The following is a 16599-nucleotide window of genomic DNA, read 5'->3' as shown; positions in this document are numbered from 1 at the left end:
CGTGTCGCACCGACGTGTGACTGCAAACATGGCTGGTCTCGTGATGTTGGCGGCCGCCGGCCATTCAATGAAGCGAATGGCCGAGTCAAGAATTATTAACTACTCTGATCTGAGGGCTCCCTCGGGCATGACACAACAAAATGTTATATGTACAATAAATCATGTAGTGCCATGCTGTGTGGCAACTTGCCAAAAACGCCACGGGCGAACGCCAGCACTGCCTGTTTGACTGGCTTGGGCCGCATGATATGCATGACCATTAGTCTATAGTCGTTCACGAGGACTCATCTCCAATGTCTCTTTCCGACACGTCCTCTCCTGCGACACGCCATTAGTCCCAGAATTGTCGATTCTACCAACTTGATGAACACACTCTTCTAGTCGTCAAGACCATTCAAGGAAACGAAACGTGCACATCTCTAGCGACACTTGCGAATCAAACTGTTAATTCTCCTTCTTGGCGTCCTTGATGGCCTTGAGCTTTCGCTCACGACGCTTCTTGTTGGCCTCGGGACCGGCCTCGGTGTCTAGGAAAAAGTCCCACCAGCGGAAGCTGGAGGAATAATTTCCGATAAACCTCTCGTGGTGCATGTCGTGGTGGTCGGCGCCGGCCCAGAAGGGCAGGATGTGACGCAGGCTCCAGGGGAAGTCATAGCCGCTGTGGGCATCGATGGCCTGGAAGAGGCGGAGGATGATCCAGACATACATCGTGACGAGGTGAAGGTCACCGGTGACGGAGAGCAGGATGATGGGAGACCCAACTACACCCATGCCGAGGAGCATCGTCTCAATAGGCGAAGCGTACTCGGCTGCCAGACCGAACGGAGCAGAGTAGGTGTGATGCATCTTGTGAATAGCCTTGTAGAGAGGCCCGTGGTGCAGAGCCCGGTGGAACCAGTAGTGCCAGGTATCCTCCATGACGAAGAGGATAGAAATTTGAATGGCCATCTTCCAGAGAGATGGGAATGGTACGCCGTAATCCATGCCAAAGTAGGTGGCAATGGGGTGGAACACCCAGATCTGAGGAAGCTCGGCGGTGAAGTGGCTGATGAGAACAATGGCGGCGCAATCCCACTGTTCCTTCAGGGTCGGGATCTTCTGGTTTTGGATCTTGTACTTGTGGAAGTAGGGAATTTTGTCCATGATGATAAAGGGCAGGCAGCGGCCGAAGTAGACGAGCTCGTGCATGACGAAGCTCAGGATGCCAGTCGCGAGGGTGTCGTTCTGCATGTACAGATACCAAGCCTATCAGTTGGTCAACGATTTTGTCCGCCCGACGATGGATTATGACCCTGGCGAAGTTCCAAATAGAACAGGGAGGGAGACGCGGTGGCGAGGGGAGGACGTACTGCCCAGAGGCGCTCGAAGTAGTTGAGGTTGACATTGTACCTGGAGACCTCCTCGAAGACACTGAAATAATCCTGAGTTTGGTTCAGGGCGCCAACGGTGGTGTTGCTGTAAAAACGAACGCTTGTTAGCATTGCCGTGGTGCATCGTCTCCGACAAAAGGGGGCCCGTCATGCTGAGAGGAAGCGTAAAACTCACGCCAGGTCCATAGAGACGGGCGAGACAGGCAGAGCCTCGCTAGGAACAAGATATTACAAGAAGGAGCAGGATTAACAATGTGCAAACGACGTATGAGAAGAGAAGATTGACAACGACAACAAGGCAGGGCGACGACTGATTGATGGATGCAAAGGGACCAGACTGCGACAGCGGCGGGGGGGTCCGATTGAATTTTATCGCGGTTCATTTCTCGTTTCTGGCCTGATTATTAGCGTCACGTAGATTATTTCCAGGGGACCGATCAAACAGACCGCCACCCACCGAAGTGCTTTGAGGACGCGATCAGGTACCTTTGGCTGTGGCCAGTGCGGTGGATACGCTTGGAGGCACAGCCCGGTACTTGCAGGGCACTTGCAGCTCTCATGCTTGCAGCTTGCCATCGGGGCCGCGTTCTGAGAGTGGTGCCACCTCCAACGTCGCGCTTCCCAGCCGTGGGGTACGTACCTGGGAGAATAGCAAGTAGTAGCTCTGTATCGATAGGACTTGGCACAAATACGAATACGCGCGTCGTCGCCGGGCGTCACAGCGCCTTGCCACCGCCCAACGTAACGTCCCTGTTGTTCGTCTCCAACGATCTGATTCATGGCGGTTGTTACCGGGTACTGCTGCCTTGAGAAGAGCATCAAGGTTGTCAATTGTCGCAGCCCCCCGGACCAAACTCTTTACTCCCCCCATGTTGCGCCGGCTTGTGTGGACAACGTCCCTGTGAAAGACTGAAAGCCGTCAGAGTGGCCTTTGTCTCCGCCGTCTGCTTCAAAACGTCGTTGCTCTTCGCCTTGGATCCGAACACGAGGATCGCCTGACTGGAGCCCCACGAGACCACCCGGCCAATCTGACAGGACCTTTTCTTGGTCATGCACTTCCGCTTCCACCTCCAAGTCAGAAATTCTATTTCCCTCTCGCCAGCCCCAGCCGATTCCCGTAATAAACAGAGCGAAACCCGTTCCCTGTCGGCCACTCCACGCACGGTGTGATGAGCCAGTCAACAATTTACCTTTGGCTGACAGACCTTTGGATTTGTTCCCGATTCGCTCCCCCACACAATCTCCCGGAATCAACAGACTTTCCCGCTTGGTCGGTTCGATCCATGCCGATTGAGGCTCTGTCAGTCTGGCACTAGGCCTGGCCTCGTCGTCGTTGGAGGCCAAGCCGCGCTCCAGTCTTTTCCGTTCCATTCCAGCTGACGGGCCTCGATATTCACCATTGGCTTTGTCCTTTTCTGTATCATGTCGCTGGTGTCCGAGTAAGTACAAGTACCAGTCCAAGTGCTGGTTGCCCTCCTTTGCTGCCGGCACGCCTTTGTTCCGTGTGGGCTGATTTTCTTTTCTTTTATTTTTTTTTTGCTTCCCCAGCCAAGTCCGCCGTCTGGATGCCTATCTGGACCGGTTGCCGGTAATATCAGAAGCCGCATCAGACGATGGTCGTTCTGATGTACAAGAGCGTGCATTTGTCACTGCTGATGCTTTCGCCTCTCCACGACTGGATGAGTTGCTTCGGATTGTCCAGTCCCTCAGTGCAACTTCCGCCTCCGATTCTGTGCTTCCGCTGCATCGTGTCAAGGCACTCCTCGCCCAGTCCGGGTTGCCATCTTTGCAAAAGCATGCCATCAGGCAGTTTGACCAAGCAGGGCAACCAGTGGCCAAGAGTGCTTATGAGGATGAGATCGAATGGCTGCTGGTGACCAAGGCCACCGTCCATATATACGGCGCCATTCTCAACTCCCTGCTCGATCAAATCATTCCACTCAACGACGATATTTGGTATTGGTCCGATGTGTTGAGCTCGTACACCTACAGCAGTCTCTACACTGTCCAGACGTCGCCAGTTCGGCTGTGGGCATGGACACTGGAAGTATACAGCGCAAGCAGGATGCGCTTGCAGTCCCTGTCTGTCAGAGACTCGCCCGCCGAGCTTGTCGACTCCACTGCTGCCGGCGTATCCCAGCAATGGCGTCAGTTTTATGCTATTGTGCGTGGCACTATTCAGGAGCGCTCCTTTGCCAACATCCAACGGAAGGTTCTTTCACCTGTGGCGTTTTGTCGGTCGGAGGCTCGTCGAAAGCAAGCCCATCTCCGCAAGTTGCGAGAAATCACAGCCAGCGGGCTCGGAGTGCTGATGGACGAGGGCCTTCAGTTTGGTCATGACGATGACAAGGCTGATGTGCAAGACAGTCATGACCTCAAAGGCGTGGTTGAGCGCAGTGTTGCATTGATGGACATGGTCCTGAAGGAGGTCTGTACCCTGGACGTGAATATCCACGACTTCGAAGATAAAGTCTTTGCTGGCGTGGAAGAGGACCCTGAGCTGTCCATTCACTTGGAAGAGAGTGTTACGCCGGACCGCCCAGCTGTGTTGTCCCGTCGACTCTTGCGCATAATAGACAAGACACTCCCGGAGCATTTCAACAACATGCAAAGCCTTGCTAGGGAGAATGGCCGACCCTCACGCCTCATCAGGTACTGGCTTCCGACGGTGGTTGGAGTGTTGTCATCTACCACTGTTTTGCGCATCCTGATTTCGCGTCAAGACGAAATTATCAACTGGATTACGAGCCTCGGTGGTACCATCCGAGACTTTTGGTTCAACTGGGTTGTGCAGCCGACGACAAAAGTCATCAAGACTATCCGCCATGACTCGACCAGTGATATTGCCATTATGAGCCGAGACAGTCTGAAAGCCGACCGTGAAAGTTTGGAACGGATGGTTGTCGACTTTGCCAAGGACAAGCCGCATTTTGCGTTTGAAGGAAATTGCTCCATTACGGACATGCAACTTGCCGAGATCCGAAACAGGGTTGCCGAAGGAGACGTGACGCCTGTGCTGAGGGCGTACGAACAAGACCTTCGCAGCCCTCTTGTCGGCGCCATCCGTGGCGATCTAGTCCGGTCGCTGTTGATCCAGGTACAAAAGACCAAGGTAGATCTGGAAGTGGCCATGACCGGCATTGACTCTCTTCTTAAGAGCCAAGAGCTAGTGTTTGGCTTTGTGGGCTTGACGCCAGGGGTGTTGGTGTCAATCGGCGTGCTTCAGTACCTACGAGGAATATTTGGAGGACGAAGCGGCTTGCGACGAGACAAGAAGTCCGGCAAGGCTGTACGGATCCTACGTAACATTGACAGAATATTATCGGAAGCCAGGCCGACGGAAAACAATGTCTTGTCCTACAAGGACCACGGCTTGCTATTATGCGAAGTACACGTTCTCCGCAGCTACGCAAGCAATTTGATGCCTCGGGATATCGAAAAGGAATTTCTGGAAGACCTTGACGACTTGGCCAACATCAAGGGCATCCAAGTGCAGACCAAGGCCTTGGAGCGGATTCGGTGGGCCTATGCCAGATGGCTTAAATGAAGAGGACGGGGCGGTATTTTTTTATTTTTTTAATTTTTTTTTTTTTTGGGTCGTGGATTTATACAAGTCACACGTGCATGGCATAGCGCTTGAGGTGAAGCCCTGAAGGCGGATTAGATAGATACCGCAACAAGAAAACACATGACTACATGTTTCTCTTTTAATTGTCACGCCCCGGCTGCAAAATGCCGCCTCATTGGGAGAGCTACCTTATCGCGCGACACAGCCAACCATCAAGGTGTGTTTTATCAGCTTGCAAGGATATTACCACAGTACTACTAGCTAGATGGTCCTCTTGCTGTACATGATAAACTCTAGGTTTCCCCATGGGGCTTTTGATAATTCGACTTGATTTCTTCAACCATGCTCTTCCAAAAAAACGCCAGATGCTTTATCTTCGTTCTGATATGCCATCGCTTTGTGGAAGCTCTAAATGAAATGGAATCTCATACATGTACAACCGAGATTCCGTACGAATAACCTCTATATTACTCCCCAAAGACATGGACCCTCAAACTCGTTCACCCGAGTCTCCTCGTCGCGGCTCCTTTTCTTTGAGATCCTTAAGACAGGGCGCGAAGAACAACTCGCCTGTTACGGCTAGACGAAGCGTCCTGGCGGCAACCATGATCCAGAGGAGAAGTACGGACAGGGAAATGACCTATCACTCGGGTCAGCAGGCATGGAACAGCATTTCGAGCAGCGCGACCTCTCTCGAAGCGGCGGACTCACCACCGTGGCCACCTTGAAGAAATCACTGTCCAAATTTATCGCCAGCATGCTCGTGCACGTCGCCCAGACGCCCAAGGGGAAAGTGAACCCCCACCAGCCCATGTTGAAGGGAAAGTCACGGATCGTTGCCAGGCTAATGAGCGCGAAGCAGACCCATACAAGAGCGAATCCCCACATGATCATGCCTATGAACACGCCTAGGACATACAGCATCTCGGCACCGCGCGCGACGTCTACGCTGGCTGCTTGGAAGGCTGATGTTGCCGAGAGCAGCTTGACGGCTACTTTGCCGAGCTGCTGAATGCCGAAACCGCCCTGGCCGAGGGGTCCGACGGGCAGGAAGACGGAAACGATGACCTCCTTTGGCGGAAGGGAATGGATGGTCAGGCGGTGGAAGTAGAGGGCCAGGACGCAGGCGGACAGAGATTCGCCGATGCCCCAGAGGATGTAGGAGGCAATGAGGGTGGTGAATGCGTGTCCGTGGTTAGGCAGTGCTTCGGCGACGACGCCCCCCGTGGCGGCAGCGACGACGGTGGGCACGATAGGAAGCAGCAAAGCAGCGGTGGTGTTGTTCAGTCCCGGTTTATGGCGATGCATGACGATGAAGGGCATGGTGATGGCGGTGGCCATGGAGAGGAGCACGTCTACCCACCAGAATGCCCAGGCGAGGTAGACGAGCCAGTCGCCCCATTGTGCGCAACTGAAGATCATCATGTTGATGATGGCTGTTGAACCAAAGTCAGCGTGTCGCATGACGAAAAAGCACAGGTGGCGGCACATGTCCTGGGTTGGTGATAAGGAGGCGCGGCGAGAACATACTGGCAAAACCTATTGGGAAGCAGCCCAGGAACAACGACTGTCCTGGATGGGAAATCATGGCCTGCCATATTTCGGGATAGGCAGTATAACGCGCCACGGAAATGCACAAAAAGGCTGCGAAGAGGAGGATGTTGAGGCCGAAGAAGATGTAGCTGATGTACTGGAGCCATTGGGCATTGTACGGCAGATGGAGGAGGAGGATGGAAACAATGCCAGTCCCCATGTTGACTGCGAACCATCTATCACGGAACAAATGGTTAGTTTTGCACGGCCATCTCAAACGCCGGTTGGCCGTCCCAGCGTCCCAGCGTCCCAGCGTCCCAGCACATAGTATTGGTGATGACTGATGACTTACGAAGGCGTAAAGTTGCGGATGATGCGCCGCCATCCCTGTTCCTGCAACTCCGACCGCCTCTTCTTACATGGCGTCTCCTGAAGCGGCGAGACGCCAGCGTTCACGTTCACATTCACGTTCACGCTGCCTTCATTGTCGCTGGCGTTGTGGTCGGCCACGTCATTGATGCTCATTGCGCAGGTCGAGTTTTCCGACGACAGGTACGGAGTACGAGAGGCCATCCGGCATGGCTGCTGGGCGGGCAGGTTATCGCACGTACTATGGCACGTATTGCGCAAAGGACGAAGGCGAGGACTGCGAACAGCGAACAGAAAACAGCAAACAGCAAATGAATGCGGATGATGTCCCGACAACAGCGTCAGCGCGAAGGCGGCAAGAGAAATCCCGATAACGTGGATTGCACCTTCCTTTAAACGAAAACTTGACGCCGCCGCCCAGTCCGAGAAAACCCCAGTGCAGCGCCCATGCGCCCCCCGGTGCCTTCTGCCTTCTACGTGCACCCTCTTGCGGCCGGCTGGCGCTGCTCGATGCGCCGTCCGCCACTGCGGAAGCCGACGTGACGAGCAGAGTGACGGAAATGGCGGCAACAACCTGACCTGTGCGACTCGTGACGCCACCGCGGAACTCGTGCGGGCCATGATCATTGATGAGTAATAATTCTTTGCATCTCCGCTGCACCACCGTCGTCGCACCTTCTAAAATTGGGGGAATACCATTATGCCACTTCTGCTCCTGGCACTGGGGTCATGTCAACTGACGGTGATCCTGCTTGGTGCCGACTTCCGACCTCTGGGCCGATTTGACCATTTTTTTCTAGCGCTCTTCGGGGCGTCTCCGGTGTCGCTCTGGCCGATGCCGCCCGTCAATACGGGTGCCATATGTCATATATGTACTTACGTACCTACCTAGGTACTTACTTTTTTTGAGTACCACGAGTCCCGGTACTTGAAGCGAGGGGGGCTTGGTTGGATACGAGTTCCCATCCACTTTTCTTATTAGTGGCCACTCCTACACCAGAATTTGTAAAAAAAACGCGTACTCCATAGTTTCGAAACTATCAAGTGTTCTAAATACTGCCTCACCCGACAGCCACGCAATACTCTGCTCCACGTATGTGATTCTAGCCGATATCATCCTTCAACGATGCGGTATTTTGGCGCTCCCACCCCTTGTTCCCCGTTTCGAGTATCCGTGTCTCATGCATATGAGCATACGTATCTCGACAACTGCTTTCAAGCGGGGGTATCCACTTTTCGCTCTGCTGGCGACCAACCATATCGCACCACCGTCGTCACAACCCATCACCCCTCAAGGTTTCCCACGTCAACTGAAGCCATTCCTGCTGATTTAGCAGTTCGTTGGTGGCCGAACAAATATTTTGGACACCCCACCCCACCGTCCGACCTCGGTGATACTATCCACCGACGCTGCCCAACCGCTCAGGTGACCTTGGTGGGCTCGGATAGGGAGTCGGCGTATCCCCATCTCCGCCGATAGGAAACGCTCGGTGCCTTGTCGACGTGTTGTCCTTTCTCGATATTGCCCTACATCAAGTGATACGCGAAACCCACGTCCCAGCCCTATATCCCATCCACGCCAGTAATCCTTCATCGATACAGTAAGCCATGATGGCCGTCGACGTTATCTCAAGTGTCCTCTCCACCAACAGCAAGTCTGCTGCGACACGCCGACAGTCCGACAAGTTTGAGGAACTCATCCTGACGATGAAGAAGGTCCTTGGCCCCTCTTCAGGACTGACCTCGGACGACGTCGACGTTGGCTCGTTGACCGAGCTGATGCTCAACTATGATAGCAATCCTAGGGAATGGTCCAAATATGCCTATGGTGACGCCGGCCGGGGATACACTCGCAACCTCGTCGACGAGGGCAACGGCAAGAGCAACTTGGTAAGTCGTCGCCACCTAATAATGAAGGTGCTTTTCCCGAAATCGCGACTGATCAACCTTGTCTCACGGGAGGTATAGTTGGTGCTCGTATGGTCTCCCGGAAAAGGGAGTCCCATCCACGATCATGGCAATGCTCATTGCCTGATGAAGATCCTGCGCGGTACTCTGACCGAAACCCGCTACGCCTTTCCTGAAGACGATGATGAGGAGGGACCAATGACTGTCATATCTGAGAAGACATATAAAGAAAATGGTGTCACCTATATGGCCGACGAACTTGGCTTGCACCGCGTGGCCAATAGGGGCAGCGACTTTGCTGTGTCCCTGCACTGTATGTCCTCGCTTGCGCTCAGTTCCTCATGCGACGCTTGCCACAAGCCTAACTAGCAACTTTGCCAGTGTACACTCCCCCGAATGTTGCCAAAGAGGGGTGCCGTATCTTCAATGAGAAGACCGGCAAGAGTAGCCATGTGCCCGGATGCCATTACTACTCGGCGTATGGTCGCCTTCTGAAGCAGTAGAGGATCCAAGCATACAATGAGGCCTCTCAGGGCGAGTGTCTCCTTATGTCGGCATATGCTTGTCTTTCTTTGGCGTGTCCAGCGAGTCCTTTTCTTCTCCTTCTGTCTATTGTCACTCGAAGCCATTCTCTAGTCCGCTCGGTTGGTCCAAGGCTCCCTTCCGCGGCTGCTGTGGGGCTAGTGTATGCTGGTGGAAATCCTAGGTTAGCAGCGTCTTTTTATAATGATAGCATGGCACTGGGGATATGCAAAAAAAACCCCGCGTTCTGAGAACGCTTCCACTCACCAAAAATGACTGTGGAGTGAAGTTGGAAGAAGAAAAGTTGGTGAATGAGATGTCGTTGCTCTTCATACCCTTCCCTTGGGCTGGGTCATCGATTGCGTGATTAGCGCTAGTCCTGAACGGATTGTGAGTGGGTCGAACTAGAGCCCTCACTGTGTGCTGACTAACTCCATCGTATCACGTGACTTCGCGTGTCGAAGATTGAGGAATCGCGCTAGGCAAAAATGAGGCGCGACAATTGATGAGCCTTGCTTTGCTGTTGGAAGAACAGTGAACAGTGAGCGCCGGCGCTGCATGGAGAGAACTGTGAAGCAGTATTTCTGCGAATTGCTTATTTTTTTGCATTTTACATCTGCTTGGCGTGATTCTACTCTAGAACAATGACATCGTCGTAAGCATCTCATTTGCCAACCAAACTTCTGCCTTTTCGCAATGAAGTTTTGACGCTAACCCAACATCCGAGCAGAGCCCTCATGCCAGGTTCCAAGAAACGGGCCTTGCGAGATGTTTGTAACTCAGATCATCAGCCCAAACGTCATTCACCAGCTCTCGCATTGTCTTCCACTGGCGTAGGTGGAACATCTTCTTACAATCCTTTGTCAAATGGTACAGGCTATTTATCAAGTCCCGGAATGCAGAACAGCCGGGCCTCCCTTCCTTTCAGCCAGCCTCTTGCGACGTCTCGGTTGGCCGATGACGAGCGTGAGGTTTTGGATTTGACTCAGGACGATGAAGGGCCAGCCAGAGAGTTCTACGGCACTTTTGGTAAGATACTTTGATCTTGATCAACAACCACAAACTCTTACACTTGGTATTAGAAACAAAAATTGTGGGCATTCAATATTACAAAGGCCACGCATCAACCGGAGAAGTGGTTCTTTGTCTGAGGGAACCAGATAACCAGGTCGGTCCCAGAATTCAAGCCGTTGCGACAAGCCTACCAGCTCTTCTAACATCTAACCCTAGTATGACGGGAACGCTATTAAAATCGACAATGTCATGTACCAACAGATTGGTCATCTTCCACGCAAAGTTGTGCAAAAAGTCGCGCCTTATCTTGTATGCCACCTCTTTCAGATACTCAGGCCATTATATTGACGCACAGAGACAGGACTGCGGGGACATCGTGCTCGAAGCACAGTTAACGGGGCCGAAGGGGCAGTACGATTGCCCAGTTACGCTTTTCTTCTATGGGCCTATCAATCCGACAGAAAGAGCAAGAGTTGAAAAAAGACTTAAAGATGACAAGCTAGTCAAGGCGACCCAGCTCAACAAGACGAGAAGAGAGGCGGAGGCTCAGAGGGTCGTGATGGGCTTGAAGGGTGGAGGAACTGACTATAGGATGGGTTCCACAAATCCCGAAGAACCAGAGATATCTTTGGAGGACATCTTGAAAAAGAGCCAAGCAGTGGACTTTCGAAACGGAGCAGACGCCATTAAAACGTTTACCGTGGATGAGGAATATCTGTCTAAAATGCCTAGCTGTGGTCAGCCCGCGGCTCTTCAGGCCACACTTTTGCCTTACCAACTACAAGTACGCTGGCATGGTTCTCTCTAGCTTATGACTTCACTAACACTGAACCAGGGGCTGGCATGGATGACTTCAAAAGAGAAGCCTGCCTTGCCAACCAAGGACTTGGCCAATCAAGTTCAACTATGGCAACAAGACAGTAGAGGATACTACTGGAATATCGCCACAAATTTTGTGAGCAGAACAGCTCCTCAGCTTTTTTCGGGAGGCATACTGGCGGATGACATGGGCCTTGGCAAGACTCTTCAAGTCATCAGCCTAATCTTGACTGGAGGTTCCGGTACCACCCTTATTGTTGCGCCTGTTGGTGTCATGACGAACTGGCAACAGCAGTTTGAAAGACATGTCAAGCCGGGGTGTTTGCCGAGTGTTCTCATCTATCATGGCGACAAAAATATGACTGCAGAGGAGATGATGACCTTCGACGTTGTCATTACCAGCTATGGAAAGTTGGCCCGTGAAAGGGATTCAAATGTTCGCCAGGTCTTGCTGTCGCAAAGCATCCAGTGGAGGCGAGTGGTACTCGATGAAGGGCACACGATTCGGAATGCGAGAACAAAAGTCGCGTTGGCCGCGTGTGCCATCAATGCCAAATCACGATGGGTATTGACTGGTACCCCGATGTAAGTTAGCAAAGCCACGTACCTGGCCATTTTGTGATACTAATCGGCTCACAGCATCAACTCTGTGAGAGATTTGCAGTCTCTCATAAAGTTCCTCCACATCACCGGCGGCATTGAGCACCCTGAAATTTTCAAATCCCGAATAACAAGGCGATTAGCCTCCGGCGACGCCAGTGCAGAAATAATTCTGCAGGCTCTGATGCAGGACATCTGCCTGCGACGCAAAAAAGACATGAAATTCGTGGATCTGAAAATACCCGAAAAGAAGGAATACCTTCACAAAATCACATTTCACCCGGCAGAGAAACGAAAATACGAGGCATTACTGTGAGTAAATCATGTCGTTGTCCTGGGAAATACACCGAGTGTTAACGTCGTATTCAGCACAGAGGCTCGTGGTGCCCTGGCAGAGTACCAGGCCAAGGCGACTGGTCAAAAAGGACAGTTCCAAGGCGTCCTGGAGCGCCTTTTACGGTTACGACAAAGGTGCGTTCGCATCGTCATCGTCCCGGGGTACCCCAAGCAGACTAACGCGCCATCCCAGCTGCAATCACTGGATCCTATGCAAAGACCGCATAGAACAGTCGACGAAACTACTCGAGGACTACGACGTGGTGCCATTTAATGACAAGAACATGGCATTGCTCCAGGAAGCTCTCCGGCTCTACGTAGAGAGTCAGGAGGACTGCTCTATTTGTTTCGACATTCCTACTGGGCCAGTCATAACAAACTGCGGACATGTATTTTGCCGAGCTTGTGTCACAAAGGTCATTCGCATGCAACACAAATGCCCCATGTGCAGAAATGAACTTGCAGAGGAGTGTTTACTTGAACCAGCAGCTGAAGGGCTTTTTGATGAGAACTTTGACATAAACACTCAAAGCTCCAAAACAGAGGCGTTATTGCAGATTCTCCGGGCAACATTAAAGAACCATGGGTCAAAAGTGGTCATATTTTCCCAGTGGACCTCATTTCTAAACATCATCCAGAACCAATTAGATGACGCCGGGATAAAATACAGTCGCATAGATGGCAGCATGAACACGGAGAGACGCGATCTTGCCGTCCGGGCCCTGGACAACGACGCGGAAACTCGCGTCATGCTCGCTAGTTTGGCGGTTTGTAGCGTCGGGTTGAATCTTGTATCTGCGGACACCGTCATTTTGTCTGACAGCTGTATGTACCACTTTACATAAGCCTAACTTTTCATGACTGACAGCATCTAGGGTGGGCACCAGCAATTGAGGATCAAGCGATTGACAGAGTTCACCGCCTCGGCCAGACCAAAAAGACAACGGTTTGGCGACTCTTTGTGGAAGGATCCGTCGAAGAGCGAGTCCTTGATATCCAAAAGGAGAAGAGGGCGCTCATTACGAAGGCTTTTCAAGAGAAAGAAAAGAAAGAAAAGCCTACCAAAGACACGAGACTGGCAGACATTGCGAGACTGTTGTCTTGATGATAAATTGGTTTTTGCAGAGATTGTGTGGAGGTTGTTGATACGCGTCTCTCGGGACTGGGCAAATTGCTACTGATCAACTGGGCTATCTAAATACAGTCACATTGATTGAACGAACCAAGTTCGAGAAATCCTGTTTCACAAAATTCGCTACATGTGCCGTAGCATCGGGGAAAATACTATATTGATTGTCGAGATTACCCCTGGGATCGGTATTGGGCTTACAGCAGCTCTGAACCAACTGACTCTACTGTGTGTGCTATGAGCAATGTATCCGACGCCGTATGCAAGGCTACTACTAATTCTGGCGTGGTTCGAGGGCTCACCTCACGTTGGTCTATTGAAAACTCGCATGTTTTGAGATGTGCAAATACTCGCTTTGTAGTTACAGTACGTACTGAGAAGTGGAGACGTCGCTGTAGTGCGACGGGCCTCTCAACCACTCAGCACTCTTGTAAACTGCTGCCAAATGCACGTATCGATAGGCATCAAACGTGGCGGCAACTCACCCCGCCGATTTTCCTGCGTCGAAAGGCTTCAACTACCAAACACACCACACACAGTGCAGCTCCTCCACAGCTATTGGATGGCCAGATGTCTGCAGTCTGCGAGAAAGCAGATCCCCTCGAGGGTATCTTTGGCTGGCCGCCTGGGTCCAGGTTCAGCGGTATGTGGCCCTCGTAATTTGAACCGCCGTTTGTATCGACCAACTAACAAGACGAAAAAGACATTGTCGAACTATGGCATGGCCACCGGACACCGATAATTTTGTGCGCGCTAGTTTTGCTCGTTGTATTTCGAATCTATGTGCACAATTTTGAGGAAGCGGGATCGCTGAAGAAGCTGCCGAAACGGTACGAAAAGGAAATTGAGCCCTCGAGCGCGAACAAGCAGCCGAATGTTTCGAGTTTCGAAACGCCAATCGTCAAGCCCAACGGACCTCGACGAATCAAAGGCGGCATTGCCAAGAAGCCAGCGGCGCAAGAAAACGAAGAACCCGACAAGAGCCGACCCATCAAGACGATGGTGTTTTTCTCATCGGTCACGACCAAGACGGACAAGATTGCGCGACAGTATATAAACACTTTGGGACAATCGGTTGATCAGCTCTCGCGCGAGACGGAGCGCCGATTTCTCAAGCCTGAGCTCCACGATCTGTCGGAAATCGATTTCGAGGATTTTTTTGTCAGCCCCGCCAAGACGGTCGAGAATGCCCATCTATTCTACCTATTCCTTATCCCTAGCTACAACATCGACACCATCAACGACACACTGCTGCAACACCTCGAAGAGACGCACCATGACTTCAGAATTGACACTGCACCTTTGGCATCTCTGTTAGGGTACTCAGTATTTGGGTTCGGAGACAAGGAGGGCTGGCCTAATGAGGCGGACGGGTATTGCTTCCAGGCTACAGAGTTGGATAAATGGATGTCCAAGTTGACTGGCCGCAAGCGCGCATACCCTGTTGGCATGGGTGATATGAAGAGCGACCATTCTAAACGGTTTAAGGAGTGGACATGGGGTGTACAAGAAGCCATCGCCCATGTTGCTAGCACCGGAAGCCTGGGCGAAGGTGTTCCCGGCAGTGGTGATGCCATTGAAAGCGACGCAGAGGATGCGGCCGAGGAAGACGATGGGGCGTTACTGATTGAAGGAGATGTGTCCAGTGGCGACAAGGAATTTTCTCGACCCCTAGATGACGTAGAAGATTTGGGTCGCATGATTCGAACAGCTGACAGCGATGGGAAGAAAGCGCCGCCTCCCGTCGACTTCACCTCACACGGCTCACCGTCTACAAAGGAGCGCAGACCGACAGCCCCCGTTATCAAGGAAATGGTCGCCAAAAATTCGCCAACATATGCGGCCCTCACCAAGCAAGGTTACTCAATCGTCGGCTCTCACTCGGGCGTCAAGATCTGTCGCTGGACAAAGTCGGCCCTGCGCGGCCGAGGAAGCTGCTACAAGTACTCGCTGTATGGCATCAATTCCCACCAATGCATGGAGACGACACCGTCTCTGTCCTGCTCCAACAAATGCGTCTTTTGCTGGCGACACGGCACCAATCCCGTGGGCACCACATGGCGCTGGGTAGTTGACCCCCCGGAGATGATATTCGAAGGCGTCAAAGAAAACCACTACAAGAAGATCAAGATGATGCGCGGCGTGCCCGGCGTGCGAGCAGAGCGGTACGCCGAGGCCCTCAGGATCCGCCACTGCGCACTCTCGCTGGTCGGAGAACCCATCTTCTACCCTCACATCAACGAATTCCTCGCCATGCTCCACGCAGAACGCATCTCGTCGTTTCTGGTCTGCAACGCCCAACACCCCGACCAGCTAGCGGCCCTCAAGGCCGTCACCCAGCTCTACGTCTCCATCGACGCTTCCAACAAGGATTCCCTCCGCAAAATCGACAGACCCCTACACCGCGACTTCTGGGAGCGTTTCCAGCGCTGCCTGGACATTCTCCGCGAGAAACGGTTCCGCCACCGCACCGTCTTCCGCCTCACCCTCGTCAAGGGCTTCAACGTCGAAGACGAAGCAGAGGGCTACGCGCAGCTCGTGGAGCGCGGACTCCCCTGCTTCGTCGAAGTCAAGGGCGTCACGTACTGCGGGACATCGACCTCCTCCAACGCCGGGCTGAGCATGTCCAACGTCCCGTTCTACTGGGAAGTTTGCGAATTCGTCAAGGCTCTCGAGCAGAGACTCCAGGCCAAGGGCTTACAGTACGGCATTGCGGCGGAGCACGCGCACAGTTGCTGTGTTCTGCTCGCCAGTGAGCGGTTCCTGGTCAGTGGCAGGTGGCACACGCACATTGATTATGAGCGCTTCTTCGAGCTGCTCGAGGAGAGGGGACCGGATGGCGACTGGACGCCCGAGGATTACATGGGCGCGCCGACCCCCGAGTGGGCGTTGTGGGGGAATGGAGGCTTTGATCCGAGAGACGACCGGGTCGACAGGAAGGGAAGGAAGATTGAGAACGTCGTGGTGCGAGAGGCCCCGCCGCCGGAGAGCTGGTAAATAGCGTGCCCGAATCGAGATGCAGTCCAGTAGCCTTGCCGAGGTGACGCTGATTTATCTGGTTTGATTCAATCGATCTTGATGTGTGCCGAAATGCGGCGTGTGTCAAAGGTACGCAACTGCGTGTGAGGATTTCAACAGCACCTAGGCGCTGTATATATATCTCTACAGCGTACAAAAATAGGCGGATCGAGGGTGTTGCCATTGGACGTTATCGTCTCTCGCTGGACTGTGTCATCCAAGAGGCGCGGACGCTGATCCACCAGGCCCAGGAATCCAATGTTCTTGAGTCTTGACGTACGTCACTTGCAAGCGCCAAAGTTTTTAACATGTAATGTTTTCGTGGAAAAAGCCACCTCGGCTTTCCGCAGACACTTTCCATCTCCTGTGGCGGCATTATTATACCGTCAACGACTGTTTACACAAGGCTCTAT

At 52.7% G+C, this 16599-nt stretch overlaps 6 protein-coding genes across 6 annotated transcripts; 4 read left to right on the top strand and 2 right to left on the bottom strand.

Moving 5' to 3' along the window:
• Window positions 1–444: 444 nt before the first annotated feature.
• MAM_03963 (C-4 sterol methyl oxidase) lies at window positions 445–1556 on the bottom strand (the record flags this gene model as incomplete). The annotated part of the gene is made up of 3 exons (XM_040822762.1): window positions 445–1245; window positions 1350–1455; window positions 1546–1556. The coding sequence occupies 3 exons, from the start codon at window positions 1554–1556 to the stop codon at window positions 445–447; spliced, it is 918 nt and encodes a 305-aa protein (XP_040679268.1).
• Window positions 1557–2792: 1236 nt separating this feature from the next.
• On the top strand, window positions 2793–4917 carry MAM_03962 (ATP synthase regulation protein NCA2; the record flags this gene model as incomplete). The annotated part of the gene is made up of 2 exons (XM_040822761.1): window positions 2793–2809; window positions 2919–4917. The coding sequence occupies 2 exons, from the start codon at window positions 2793–2795 to the stop codon at window positions 4915–4917; spliced, it is 2016 nt and encodes a 671-aa protein (XP_040679267.1).
• A 511-nt stretch (window positions 4918–5428) lies between these two features.
• MAM_03961 (C4-dicarboxylate transporter/malic acid transport protein) lies at window positions 5429–6996 on the bottom strand (the record flags this gene model as incomplete). Its single annotated transcript, XM_040822760.1, has 4 exons — window positions 5429–5578; window positions 5650–6374; window positions 6469–6707; window positions 6824–6996. The coding sequence occupies 4 exons, from the start codon at window positions 6994–6996 to the stop codon at window positions 5429–5431; spliced, it is 1287 nt and encodes a 428-aa protein (XP_040679266.1).
• A 1455-nt stretch (window positions 6997–8451) lies between these two features.
• On the top strand, window positions 8452–9251 carry MAM_03960 (cysteine dioxygenase; the record flags this gene model as incomplete). Its single annotated transcript, XM_040822759.1, has 3 exons — window positions 8452–8730; window positions 8809–9061; window positions 9130–9251. The coding sequence occupies 3 exons, from the start codon at window positions 8452–8454 to the stop codon at window positions 9249–9251; spliced, it is 654 nt and encodes a 217-aa protein (XP_040679265.1).
• A 915-nt stretch (window positions 9252–10166) lies between these two features.
• MAM_03959 (SNF2-related protein) lies at window positions 10167–13144 on the top strand (the record flags this gene model as incomplete). The annotated part of the gene is made up of 9 exons (XM_040822758.1): window positions 10167–10299; window positions 10353–10438; window positions 10501–10593; window positions 10646–11068; window positions 11120–11688; window positions 11743–12015; window positions 12073–12174; window positions 12233–12864; window positions 12915–13144. The coding sequence occupies 9 exons, from the start codon at window positions 10167–10169 to the stop codon at window positions 13142–13144; spliced, it is 2541 nt and encodes an 846-aa protein (XP_040679264.1).
• A 594-nt stretch (window positions 13145–13738) lies between these two features.
• On the top strand, window positions 13739–16165 carry MAM_03958 (flavodoxin and radical SAM domain protein; the record flags this gene model as incomplete). Its single annotated transcript, XM_040822757.1, has 2 exons — window positions 13739–13811; window positions 13872–16165. 2 exons carry the CDS (start codon window positions 13739–13741, stop codon window positions 16163–16165), a joined length of 2367 nt encoding a protein of 788 aa, XP_040679263.1.
• Between the last annotated feature and the right edge of the window lie 434 nt (window positions 16166–16599).

Source organism: Metarhizium album (assembly GCF_000804445.1).
Source record: "Metarhizium album ARSEF 1941 chromosome Unknown scaffold_8, whole genome shotgun sequence".
Taxonomy (NCBI): Eukaryota; Fungi; Ascomycota; class Sordariomycetes; order Hypocreales; family Clavicipitaceae; genus Metarhizium; species Metarhizium album.
Note: the sequence above shows the minus strand (reverse complement) of the source record. Positions and strands in the feature narration are given on the sequence as shown.